General features: G+C 42.4%; 1 protein-coding gene across 1 annotated transcript in view; it reads left to right on the plus strand.

Annotated features, from left to right (window-relative positions):
* Window positions 1-14,301, plus strand: part of LOC140493419 (inactive serine protease PAMR1-like) — a 154,980-nt gene that overhangs the window by 88,632 nt on the left and 52,047 nt on the right. Inside the window, exon 9 of the mRNA XM_072591842.1 lies at window positions 11,995-12,201. Coding sequence (XP_072447943.1) covers window positions 11,995-12,201 — 207 coding nt within the window. The remainder of the gene's footprint in view (window positions 1-11,994; window positions 12,202-14,301) is intronic.

A 14,301-nucleotide genomic window follows, 5' to 3' on the forward strand; every position in this document is an offset into this window, starting at 1 on the left:
TGGAGTTTAGAAGAATGAGAAATCATTCCACTAAAATGATTAAAATACTTGGAGGTATCCCTTGACAGGGTATCTCCTGAGAAGACTGTTTCCCCCGTTTGGAAAGGTTAGCCCTCAGGGTCAAAGGTAACATTTTGGATATTTGTGGACATAAAAACTGAGATGAGGAGGAATTTCTTTCTTAAGAGGGTTGTGAATATTTAGAATGCTCCCAACCAAGAGAACTGCAGATGATAAGTCATTGAAGATATTCTAGGCTGAATTGAGAAGTTTGTTGGGCACCAAGAAAGTCAAGAGACACAAGGATACAACAGGAAAATGGAGTTCATGTGAAGATTTTGACATGATTTTCTTGAATAGTGCAGCAGTCTAGAGGGAATATTTCTCATGTTCTGGACCTCCTTATGGATTCTGATACTAAGATGTCTTTCCTACTGATCCATTGAATTAGTTGATATGAAGATAAACAACAATCTGCTTTTAAGCTGTAACTGGAAAAACTGATAATGTGTCTGTATTATTGTATCTGAGACACTGGTAGAGATAAAGGACCCTAGTGACATTTGAACAGGCCAATTGGTGTACTATAGAACAGACTGCATTTTCAGTGACTTGACTGGATGCTTCAGTGTCTTTTGTTTTTATTTGTTCAATAGATCATGGGATCACTCACTGGGCCATAATTGATTATCCATTCTCAATTTCTCTGGGGAAATTGGTTGTGAGCTGCCTTCTTCAATTATTGCAGTCCTCAACGTGTAGCAACAATTACTGTGCTGTTAAGGAGAGATTTCCCGGATTTGGACCCAGCAACAGTAAGGGCATGGTGATATCGTTCCAAGACAGAATGGTGAATGACTTGGAAGGGAAGCTTGCAGTTGGTGACATTCCCATGCTTCTGTTGTTCCTGTCCTTCTAGGTCAAAAAGGCTTATCGCATGCTTGGCTTTATCAGTCAGAGTATAGAGTTTGGAAATTGGCTAGTGATATTGCAACTTGACTGGATAGGTGATTCAGAGTCAGAGGTTTGGAAGATGATGTCAAAATAGACTTGATGAGCTACTGCAGTGCCTTTTGTTGATGGTACACACTGCTGCTACTGTGTGTTGATGATTGAAGGTGTGAATGTTGAAGATGGCAAATGGTGTGCCAGTCGAGCAGGTCACTTTGTCTTTAATAGTGTCAAACATCTTGACAATTGTTGATTTGCATGCATCACACTCTTTATTTGAGACTTGTAGATGGTGATCAGGCACTGGAGAGATAAGAGGCTAGTTCTTCGCAGTAGAACTCCTGGCCTCTGATTTGCTTTTTTGAACCACAGCATTTCTATTTACATGGGATCCATAGTGAGCTGGTAAGATGGATACAGAACTGGCTTTGCCATAACAGACAGAGAGTATCAGTGAGTGTTTTTCTGACTGAAGATCTATGACCAGTGGGTTCTACAGGATCAGTACTGAAACCCCTGTGGTCTGTAATGTATATGATTTGGAAGAAAATGTAGGTGGCTTGATTGGTGAGTTTGTGGACAACAAGAAAGTTTGGGGGAGCTGCAGACAATGAGGAGGACTGCAAGAGGATACAGCAGGATGTAGATAGGCTAGAGACTTGGACAGAGAAATGGCAGATGGAGTTTAATATGGACAAATGCAAGGTGATGCGTTTGGATGATCTAATGCAGGAGGGAAGTATATAGTAAATGGCAGAACCTTTAGTAGCATTAGCATACAGAGGAATCTGAGCATACAAGTCCACAGTTCCCTGAAAGTAGCCAAACAAGTGGATAAGGTGGTCAAGAAGGCAAAGAGTATGGTTGGCTTTATCTGTCGGGGCATAGAATTTGGAAGTTGGCAAGTGATGTTGCATATATACTCTGGATAAGTGATTCAGAATCATAGAGTTGTACAGCATGGAAACAGACCCTTCGGTCCAACTCATCCATAACAACCTACATTACCCAGTTCCATTCACAAGCATTTGATCCATGTCCCTCTAAACTGTTTCTGTTCCTATACCCATCTGGATGCCTTTTGGATGTTGTAATTGTAGCAGCATCCATCACTTCCTCTGGAAGCTTATTCCATACACGCACCACCCTCTGCATGAAAAAGTTACCCTTGGGTCCCTTTTAAATCTTTCCCCTTTCACCTTAAATCTCTGCCGTCTAGATTTGGACTCCCCTACTATAGGAAAAAGGTCTTTGTTATTCATGCTATCCATGCCCCTCATGATTTTATAAGGCCTCTCTATAAGGCCATCCCTCAGCCTCCAATACCCCAGGGAAAATAGCCCCATCCAATTCAGCCTCTCCCTTTTGCTCAAACCCTGCAACTCCAGAAATATCCTCCTAATTTTTTTCTGAATCATTTCAAGTTTCACAACATCCTTCTTACAGCAGGGAGACCAGAATTTAATTCAGTATTTATTTTAATTTCAAAAATATACCTTATTCATAAAAATATTTTGATGATCTGTACAATTGGTCATGCCATACATACATAAACATTCCATTTCTGTGCATACAGAGATCGAGTAATCATTCATATATACAGGTCTGTACATTGACCATCCATATAGTTAGCTGATGCATCAGCGGAGCCCACTTACTGCATGGGCCCCCTGTTCTTTAGCAGGCAGACATTACACGGTGGTCTTTCCCCACCGCGCCTTGGCGGCAGCTGCCTCAAGCTTCATCGCGTCTCTCAACACGTAGTCCTGGACCTTGGAATGTGCCAGCCCACAACACTCAGTCAGGGTCAGCTCCTTCAGCTGGAAGACCAACAGGTTTCAGACAGACCAAAGAGTGTCTTTGACCGAGTTGATGATCCTCCAGGCACAGTTGATATTTGTCTTGGTGTGCGTCCCAGGGAACAGACTGTAGAGCACGGAGTCCTGCGTCACGGGACTGCTCAGGATGAACCTCGAAAAGCACCACTGCATTCGCCTCCAGACTTTCTTTGCGTTGGCACATTCCAGAAGGAGGCGTGTGACAGTCCCGTCCCCTCCGCAGCCGCTTCGAGGGCAGGTGTGGTGCAGCAGAAAGTCTGGGCGTGCATAAAGGATCTCACAAGCAGAGCCCTTTTCACCACCGGCCAAGACATGTCTTTATGCTTGTTGGAAAGCTCTGGCGATGAGGCATTCTGCCAAATGACTTTGACAGTCTGCCCAAGGAACTACTCGACAAGATTCGCCCTCTCCTTTTCCCAAAAGGTCTCAAAGACACTACATACTGACGACCTCCTGATGGATTTGTGATCAAAGGTGTTTTTCTTCAGAAAATTCTCTACAAAGGGCAAGTGATACGCAACAGTCCAACTACTTGGAGCATTCCGCAGCAGCAAGGCCAGGTCTATCCTTCACAACACCAGGGACAGGTAGAACCTCAGTACATAGTGACACTTTGTGTTTGCATACCGGGGATCCACACACAGCTTGACGCAGCCACACACGAAGGCGGCCATCAGAGTAAGGACCCAAAAATGGCCTAACCATTGTCCTGTTCAACTACAACCGGCCATCCCAACTCCCATTCTCAGTGCACTGACCAAACACCTCTTTACTGTCCTGTCTACCTACGACTGGAATTTCAAGGAACTATGAACCTAGATCCCTAGATCACTTTCTTCAGTAACACTCCCCATGGCCCTACCATTGAATGTATAATTCCTGCCCTGATTTGCCTTACCAAAATGCAATACCCCACATTTATGTAAATTTAACTTCATCTGCCACTTCTTAGCCCATTGGCCCATCAAGGTCCCATTTGTACTCTGAAGTAACTTTCTTCACAAACGACTACACCACTAATTTTAGTGTCATCTACAAACTTACTAACCTTTCCTCCTACATTCACATCCAAATCATTTATCAAGATACCTCATGATGAAGGGCTTAGGTCTGAAGCGTTGATTCTCCTGCTCCTTGGATGCTGCCTCACCTACTGTAAACTCTGATTTCCAGTATCTGCAGTCCTCACTTTTTCCAAATCATTTATATAAATTATAAAAAACTGGACTCAGCACACTGTTGGTCACAGGCCTCCAGTCTGAAAAACAACCCTCCTCCATCCCCTCTGTCTCCTACCTTCAAGCCAATTTTGTATCAAAGTGGCTCGTTCTTCCTGTATTTCATGTGATCTAACCTTGCTAACCGGTCTCCCTTGTTGAATACCTTGCTGAAGTCCATATAGACAACATCTGCTGCTCTGCCTTTATCAATCTTCTTTGTTACTTCTTCAAAAAACCCAATCAGGTTAATGAGACATGATTTTCCATGCACAAAGCCATGTTGACTATCCTTAAACAGTCCTTGCCTTTCCAAATACATGAAAATCCAGTCCCTCAGAATCCCATCCAACAACTTACCCACCCCGATGTATTTGTAAACTCTCTTTGGATTCTGTTTAACCGTATTTGCCAAGCTGTCTCCCTCTCTTTCTCTCTCTCGACCCCCCTCTCTCTCTCTCTCGCCCTCTCTCTCTCTCTCTCTCTCTCTCTCGCCCCCTCTCTCTCTCTCTCTCTCTCTCTCTCTCGCCCCCTCTCTCTCTCTCTCTCTCTCTCTCGCCCCCTCTCTCTCTCTCTCTCGCTCCCTCTCTCTCTCTCTCTCTCTCCCCCGCCCTCTCTATCGCCCCCCTCTCTCTCTCGCTCTAGCCCCCTCTCTCTCGCCCCCTCTCCCTCTCTCCCTCGCCCCCTCTCTCTCTCTCTCGCCCCCTCTCTCTCTCTCTCTCTCGCCCCCCCCCCCCCCTCTCTCTCTCTCGCCCTCTCTGTTGTTAATCCCAAGCCAAGCAAATTCAGTACAGTTGCAAACACTGGCATCTACACCAACATGTGAAAATTTGCCCAGTTATATCCTATAAACAAAAAGCAAGACAAATCTAACTCAGGCAATTACTGTGCCATCTTGATTAGTAAAGTGATGAATGGTGTCCTTCTAAATAGAAGTGGTCTTGAGCAAGGAAGATGCTGTCTGAGGATTTCTGGTGAATTTTTGCAGTACATCGCGTAGATATACACACTGCTGCTACTGAGTGTCGGTGGTGGTGGGAGTGGATGCTTGTGAATGCCGTGCCAATCAAGCGGGCTGCTTTGTCCTGGATGGTGTCAAGCTTCTTGAGTGTTGTTGGAGCTGCACTCATCCAGGCAAGTAGGGAGTATTCCATCACCCTCCTGACTTGTGCCTTGTAGATGGTGGAAATGCTTTCAGAAGTCAGAAGGTGAGTTACTCACTGCAGTATTCCTACCCTATGATCTGCTTTTGTAGCCACTGTGTTTATGTGTTGAGACCAATTCAATTTCTGATCAATGATAATTCCCAGCACATTGATAGTGGGGGATTCAGTGATGGTAACACCATTGAATGTCAAGGGGCGATGGTTAGATTGTCTCTTGCTGGTGATGATCATAGCCTGGTATTTGTGTAGCATGTATGTTACTTGCCATTTGTCAGCCCAAGCCTGGATATTGTCCAGATCTTGTTGCATTTGGACATTGACTGCTTCAGCATCTGAGGATTCTCAAATGGTGTTGAACATTGTGAAATCACCGGTGAAGATCTCAAATTCTGACCTTCTGATGGATGAAAGATCATTGGCGAAGCAGCTAATGATGGTTGAGCCTAGGATACTACCCTAAGCAACTCCTGCAGAGATATCCTGGAGGTAAGATGACTGACCACCAACAACCACGACCATCTTCCTCTGTGTTAAGTATGACTGTAACTGCCAAAGAGTTTGCCACCTGATACCCATTCATTCCAGTTTTACTAGGGCATCTTGATGCCACATTTGATTGAATATAGCCTTGATGTCAAGGGCTGTCAATCCCACCTCCCTTCTGGAATTCTGCTCTTTTGTCCATGTTTGAACCAAGCCTGTAATAAGGTGAGGAGCTGAATAGCCCTGGTAAAACCCAAACTGGGCGTCACTGAGCAGGTCATTGCTGAACAGGTGCTGTTGATGACACCTTCCATCACTTTACAGATGATTGAGAGTAGACTGATAGGGCAATAATTGGCCAGGTTGGATTTGTCCTTTTTTTTATACATACTTGGGCAAGTTTCTACATTATCGGGTAGATGCCAGCGTTGTAACTGTACTGGAAGCAGCAAGTTCTGGAGCACAAGCCTTCAGCACTATTACCAGATATTTGTCAGGGCCCATAGCCTTTGCAGTATCTCATGGCTCCAACTGTTTGTTGTTATCACATGGAGTGAATTGAATTGGTTAAAGACTCATATCTGTAATGCTGAAGACTAAAGGAGGAGGCTAAGATGGATCATCCACTTGGTGCTTCTGGCTGAACATTGCTGCGAAAGCTTCAGTCTTATCTTTTGCACTGATGTGCTGGACTCTTCCATCATTGAGGATGGGGATATTTGTGGAGCTTCCACCTCCAGTGAGTTATTTAATCATCCATCACCATTCAGTACTGGATGTGGTGGGACTGCAGAGCTTAGACCTGATCCCTTTGTTGTGGGATTGCTTAGCTCTCTCTATCAATTGCTGCTTATAGTGTTTGGCATGCAAGTAGTTCTGTTTGGTGGCTTCACCAGGTTGACACGTCATCTTCAGGTAAGCCTGGTGCTGCTCCTGGCATGCCCTACTGCTCTCTCTCAATGGAACCACCGTTGATCAGCTGGCTTGATGGTAATGGTTGACTGGGGTTATGCCAGGCCATGAGGTTAAGATTATGCTGGAGTACAATTCTGCTGCTATTGATGGCCCACATTGCCTCATGGATAACCAGTCTTGAGTTGCTAGATCTGTTTGAAGTCTGTCCCATTTAGCACTGTGACAGTGCCACACAACATGATGGAGATTATTCTCAATGTGAAGATAGGACTTTGTTTCTACCAGGACTGTGCGATGGTCGCTCTTACCGATACTATAAGGTGCATCTGCAGCTGGCAATTGGTAAGGATGACGTCAAATATGTTTGTCCCTCTTGTTGGTTCCATCACCACCTGCCGCAGACCCAGTCTAGCCGATATGTTCTTTGGAACCCTACCAGCTCGATTACCATCACTCTTGATGGTGCACATTGAAATCTTCCACCCAGTGTACCTTTTGTGCCCCTGTCATTGTCAGTGCTTTCTGCAAGTGTTGTTCAACATAGAGGAGTACTGATTCATCAGCCTAAGGAGTATGGACTGTGGTAATCAGCAGGAGGTTTCCTTGCCCATGTTTAACCTGAAGTTTGAGACTTTGTGGGGTCCAGAGTCAATGTTGAGGACTTCTAGACCATGTTCCTCCTGACTGTATACCACTGTGCTGCCACCTCTGCTGGGTCTGTCCTGCCGGTGAGACAGGACATATCCAGGGATGGTGATGGTGGTGTCTGGGACATTGTCTGTCAGGTGCGATTCCATGAGTATGACTACATCAACTGTCCCTGTTTTGGCACTATCCCCCAGAAGTCAGTGAGGATGACTTTGCAGGGTCAAGGGTTGTTTCTGCTGTTGTCTTTTCCAGTGCCAGGTCAATGCCAGGTGATCCATTCAGTTTCATTTTTGTGACACTTTGTAGCGATTGTTACAACTGAATGGTTTGCTAAGCCATTTCAGGGGGCAATTAAGAGTCAAACATATTGCTGTGAGTCTGGAGTCACATGTAGACCAGATCAAGTGTGGATGGCAGATTACCTCCCCTGAAGGATATTAGTGAGCCAGATGGGTTTTTCCCAGCAAGTGACAAAGGTTTCATGGTCATAGTTACACCCTTAATTCCAGAATTTTATTTGAATTCAAATTCCACTATCTGATGTGGTGTGATTCCAACCTGGGTCCCCAGGTCTAACGATAATACTTCTAGGCAATCGCCTTTCCCTACCTGCAAGTTCAAGCTACTCACCACCTGACGTGGAAATATATTGCTGTCGTTGAGTCAAAATCCTGGAAATCACACACTGAGTGTATTGTGCATCTACCTTCAGCTCAAGAAGGCTGCTCACCACAAACTTCTCAAGGGTAACTAGGGACAGGCAATAGCAAAGCCTATGTTCCACAAGTGAATTTTTAAAAAACTACAAAACAGTTGGTCAATACCTTCCACCATTTCTTTGTTTTCCGTCATGAATTCAAGACTTCACTTTCTAGAGAAACACCTGCTTTTCCTCCTGAAATATTAGTAGAAACTTTTATTATGTATTTTATATTACCAGCTCTCTTTCTTTCATTCTGATGTCTCCCTCCTTTTTTTTAATGTAATTTTTTGCTGGCTTTTAAAATATGACCAATCTTTTTACCTAAATCATTAGTCATTGCGTAATTGAACAGTGTTTCTTTCAGTTTGATGTCATCCTTAGCTTATTTATTTAACCACGAATGATGTACCATGCTCAAAGAATCTTTTTACCTCTTTGCTGAGTTATTAATTATATCCTTAAAAGTTTACGGCTGCAACTCTACTAACCTATCTTTTAACCTGGTTTGCCAGTTCAGTTCAGCCAGCTGTACAATCGTAGTCTTATTGTTAATTTTATTTAGGATTACTACAACATACTTATCCCCTTCAAATTCAACATGAAACTCTATCATACTATCATTACTGCTACCTAGAATCATGTTTACCATGAGGTGTTATTGATTAATCTGTTCCGTTGCACTTTACCCGGTTTGCTTCTGGGACTGGGCTATTGATACATGAAATGTGTAGGTTGTGTTATGAAGAAAGATTAGGAAGGCTGGGTTTGTTTTCAGTGGAGCTCAGAAAAATGATGAATCACGGTGATTCAGTGGTTAGTGCTTGTGCCCCAAGGACCCGGGTTCGATTCCAGCCTCAAGCGACTATCTGTGTGGAGTTTGCACATTCTCCCCATGTCTGCATGGGTTTCCTCCAGGCGCAAGTTTAAAAATGTGTTGCTGGAAAAGCGCAGCAGGTCAGGCAGCATGAAAGGAAAAGTCTCCTCCCATAATCCAAAGATGTGCAGGTTAGGTGGATTGGCCATGCTAAATTGTCCATAGTGTAGGCTAGGTGCATTAGTCAGGGGTAAATGTGGAGTAATAGGGTAGGGGAATGGGTCTGGGTGGATTACTCTTCAGAGGGTCTGTGTGGGCATGTTGGGCCAAGTGGCCTGTTTCCACACTGTAGAGATTCTATGATATCCATATAAGCATACGAACATGTGAACAAGGAATAAGAGAAGGCTACTTGGTGCTTCGAGCCTGCTCTCTCATCCAAAAAGATCGTGGTTGCTCTGATTTCAATCTCAATTCTACATTCCTGCATATCGCTGATCATCTTTCATCCACCTGGTAATCCAGAAATTATCTACCTCTGACTTAAAAATGTTTAAAGATTCTGCATCCACTGCCTTTTTGAGGAAGGGCATTCCAAAGACATTGAAGTCTTGATTGATGTAAGGTCCTGAATAATTTTGACAAGGTGGATATGAAAAGAATGTTTACTCCTATGGGTGAGTCCAGGACTAGGGGGCACTTTTAAATTAGGGTTGCCGTTTCAGAATGGAGATTAAGAGAATTTGTTTTCTCAGAGAATTGCAGAATGTCAGAACTTGTTGCCTCAGAGGACTTTGGAGGTGTTGGCCATTGAATATTTTTAAGGCAAGGATAGATAAATCCTTGTTGGCATGGGTTTTCTGGGTAAATGGGAATGTGGAATTCAAAACACAAACATAGCCAAACATAAACAAATGCTAACATGATTAGCATCCCACTGTGGAAATGATTGTTTAGGAAGTCAGTCAATTAGCACAAATCCTATAGTAGTTTTATGTATCAGAACAGAAATTGCTGGAGAGACTCAGCAGATCTAGCAGTATCCATCAGGAGAAAGCAGAATTAATGTTTTGCATCTGATAACTCTTCATCAAGCTGATAGCAGCTAGGAAAATATGGTATTTATGCTGAAGATGTGGTTGGTGGGGTTGGAGGTGAGACCGTGCATCTCCAATAGGTTTTGACAGTTCTCAGAGTTTATGCATCTTTTACACAATCTTCTTTGCAATTAATGATCCCAAAGAGTTCCAAATTCCTCAAAGGATCCCTGATTCTGTCCTTAGGATAAACTCCTTCCTAAGGATATCTGATTTCAGCACCCAAGTGCTCTGAACCCAAATTTGAATGGTCTCTCAGCTCTCCAAATGGGTATCCAGGCTATCCTAAAGAAATGGATTGAGAAAAATGTAGTTCTTCATGTTCATACCTTGTCTATTCTCTTAATGCTTGGTTTCATATCCCAGAGACTCCAAAATCCAATTCCCATGGAGGCAAATGGTAATTCAAATGCCAGCTGCCTCCAGCAACCATGTTTGCATGTGGTATGGATTCCTATAAATGAGAAATATTGTCCTAGGGGCAGGACTTAAAATTTCGGACTTCTTCCAATGTTCTTACTGTAAAAGAGATGCTCTCTGTCCTTGGAAAAAGTGGAGTTTCTCTGTTTTCATTAACCACTTTACTTCCCATGAAGACTGTCCAATTCGTACAACTGTCACTTTTGCAGTACTGTTATCAGTGCCCAAAGAATTGAATCTCGTTTATCTCTCTAATCTTATTTATCCTATTCCATTTGGTTAGTAGCTCAGGTGGCAATCCAAGAATTATTAGCTTTGAAGTTCTGCTTTATAACTTAATCCTAAAAGCTCACACTCCTTATGCTGAACCATGTTCCTAGTCCTCCCTATGTACCCACATAGACCATGACAACTGGATTCTGTCCAGCCCAGAGCACATGTCCATAATGTGTGATCAGAGAAGCAATATAAAATTATGGACTTTTGCTTTTGAGTGCAGACTGTGTCTATCCTCTGATTATACTACCTCCAATGAGCAATGCATTCCTATAGACTCACTTGCATTGAATGACTTCCTGCCCCATGGTGTCATAATTAGTTTTCTCATCCACTTCTCAGCCCTCTCTCCCATCAGTACTGGCTCTAAGAACTTTGAACCTATTGAACAATTGAAAGGCTGAGGCTCCTCCACTTCCACCTTCTTGATGTCAATGCTTGCTTCACTTGCAGGTATATACACCTGTCCCTGACCTTGGACCAAATCAGATGTTCTAAATAGTGGGAGTGCCTTCTGGTATGAAGTGCTTCCATAAAGGTTCCCCCCTCCTGGTGCATTACAGGATCCATGCTCATGCCCAGATGAATGATTGAGCTAAAACTCCTTAACCTACATAGACTTACTGAAGATGTGAGTGCGTTGAATCACCGTGATGATAATGAGTTCCCATATACTGCAGCTGCAGCACATCACCAGCTCTATTATGTATTGATCACTTTTTGTTAAGTTATAATCTCGACACACTACTACTCCTAATAAGCTTGACTAATGTTACTAAACTCTTGAGGCTATGCTAAGAGACTTAGTGCAGTGGTACTGCTCTTTGTCAGAGAATCATGCACACCAGGATTTGAACAGGTAATTATTCTGGTAGAGGCGTTGCATATAAAAGGGGCAACACTTCAGATGCGGTAGATCTGTAAGATCTCACAACAACTGTTGAGGAAAAGCAACGGAGTTCTGATACAATGTTAAAAATCAGCCCAGATACAGGTGTTATAGTTTTTTTGTCTCAACAGGGATAACATAATATTGGGTAATGGTGTAAAATGGGTCATGGCAGTCTTCGGATTTTAATCTCCATGATTTCCACTGTACGATTCATTTTCAAGTTATTTCCTTCAGTTTTATCCAATTGTACAGTCAAACTGACTCCCATTGTTTCTTTTGGGATTTTCTTTGTCAATTGGCTGCTGTATTTGCTTATTATAGTAATGACACTTTAAAAGTAATTGGTTGGTTATAAAGTGCTTTAAAATGAGAATGTTGAAGGAGCTTTATAAATGCAAGTTTTATTTTTCAATGTTTGCAATTTCGCCTTCAGCAGAAAAATCTGGAACATTTCATAGGGAAGAGCTCCAGCATTTGTTAATCAGCATACTTTATTGACAATGAAAAAGAAACAGAAGCTAAAGATATCCCAACTCTTGTTGCTTTTGCACTAAGTTTTGATCTTTGTTTACAGGGCACAATACCTGTCCTGACCCTGGTGTCCCACTAAATGGCCATCGAAGAATTCTTCCAGGAAGTGGTCATATAAACCAGGGCTATGCAACAGTGGGTACAATCCTGCAATTCACTTGCAATTATTTGTTTCTTCTGAGTGGAAGTGCACAAATAATTTGTCAAGAGGATGGAATGTGGACAGAGAAGCAACCAATCTGCACAAAAGGTATTGCAGCAAAACCTTATTGTTGTTAGACTCTAAAATGATGAGGCAACTTCAAGAATCAGTTATGCATACATAACAATCACACTGCATTTTCATTACTTATATCTGATAAGTTATGATAACAAATAACGTGCTATAGTTGCTAAAAAGTTCAATTAGTCAACAGTTAAACTATTCAAGGTACACATGTAAAATCACACATAGGAAATAATTGATGTTTTGGGTTGTTGAGTGCTTTCTTAGACCTTTGAAGTTCAGTTAGATTTTTCATATTAGGACATCTCACATTGTGTTGGATGCATTTAAAGATTAAAGTTATAAACTGTCTGAGCCTGATATGTTGATGACAGGCTATTGGGTAATGGTGTTAGGCTATGACCTAACACTATCTATTCATCTTGTTACACATCATTAGTTGACGAAAATGTATTAATTTTTATTATCTCGTGTCAAATGCCATTGTGAAGGAGAATTTCAAGCGTATATCATTTTTGCCTATGCATGTGTTTTCATAGCTTTACTCCTGTAGTGTCTGGATATAACTCCAGTTAGCAGACTCCAGCACTAACATTTACAATCAACAAAAATAGCTTCCTCTTGGGACAGTATATCTTAAGGGGTAGTCCTCAGAGCTGAACGCATGCTTCTCGTGTAATTTAGTAAGGGCTTTGTATAGCTGCAGTATATCTTCTCCTCCTTGCGTTCTATCCTGTACATTTAATAGCCAGTCTTCTCCTATCTTCAGTTATTTTCTGCCCTGACATTTTAATGACCCACATATGTAGCTTTTTGAATTTCTTCGCACTTCCTTTCTAACTTTGACATGTTTTATCATCTAAGTTATTTGTAAATAAATTCAGTTAGATTTAACAATGAGCCAGAATTATTTAATGGCCTAACAGGGTATATACATTTATAAAATAGCAAAGATAATGGCCAAATTTTCAGAGAAACAGCAACCACACTCACATTATCAATCTGCTTCTTCTTTACATTAAGGATGGGGTCTGCGTTACCAATAGGAGATTCTGATCAGGACTTCACCAGAAATGTGAGGATACTTTAGCTCTGACGAGTCTCTCACAGTGCAAGATAGCCAGGGTTGTCAAATCACACTTCCTTTTTCACAGATAGTTACTATATTCTGTGATTATTACTGACAGACATTTTGACTGCCCCTGTGAAGGGGTGAGTATGTAATGTAAGTGTGAGGTTAGGGATTCAGGAGAGTATTGCACCAAGATGCAAGATGAGAAGGGGGCCTGGGTAGATCAGGATGAGCAGGATATATTAGGTCCTGAGGGTTAGCTTAGTATTGAGTCCTGGGGAAAAGAGGTGTGCCAGGTCCTGGGAGGGCTGGGGGTGTCAGGTCTGGCTGTAGGAAGGGGCAGACTGGTGTTGTTTTCAGTGGTGGGTTAGGTGTATTTAGGGTTAGTAGGTGGTGGGGTGGGGAAGAGAGTCAATTTCATAATTACCCAGGAATTACACTAAGTTTTTAATTGTCTAAATTTCCCCTAGTGGCTGCAGCAGAACCCTGAATTCTGTGATTTCAATGGATAATTTCAGAGGGTTCCAGACTTGAGGGAATTCTCCAGCAGAATCATTAATCTCTTGGATAACTCCTTCTGCTACATTGTGGATTCTTCATGATCCTGACGAATCACTCACCTTAAAGCTGCAGAAATGACTTTCTGACCATTGGGAAATTTGGGCCAATTGATTGACTCCAATGTGGTGTTTGAAAAGGAGAGTTCATAAACAGTCACTAAAGGCAGAATTTTCCCATCCCTTGAATGATGCGGGTGTTGGCAAGTCAGTTGGGAAAATATGGTGAGATCAGAAAAATGAGATTCCTGGATTTGAGAGAAATAAATCTGATTTTGCAACCAAGTTTTGAAAGGTGAGATGAGAATCTTGACAACGTGTAGTGAAAGGCGTGTTTGTATCTATATAGATGCAGTCTGATGTCATTAGTACCTAATCTCACCTCAGTGACCTAGAGTTTTCCATTCTCCCACCACCGGATAGAAGCTATATGGCAAGGAATCCCAATATGCAACTCCAATGCATTGCCTACTCCTGCAAGTCTTCACCTTGAAC

The sequence above is a fragment of the Chiloscyllium punctatum genome, chromosome 22 (genome assembly GCF_047496795.1).
Source record: "Chiloscyllium punctatum isolate Juve2018m chromosome 22, sChiPun1.3, whole genome shotgun sequence".
NCBI classification, from domain to species: Eukaryota; Metazoa; Chordata; class Chondrichthyes; order Orectolobiformes; family Hemiscylliidae; genus Chiloscyllium; species Chiloscyllium punctatum.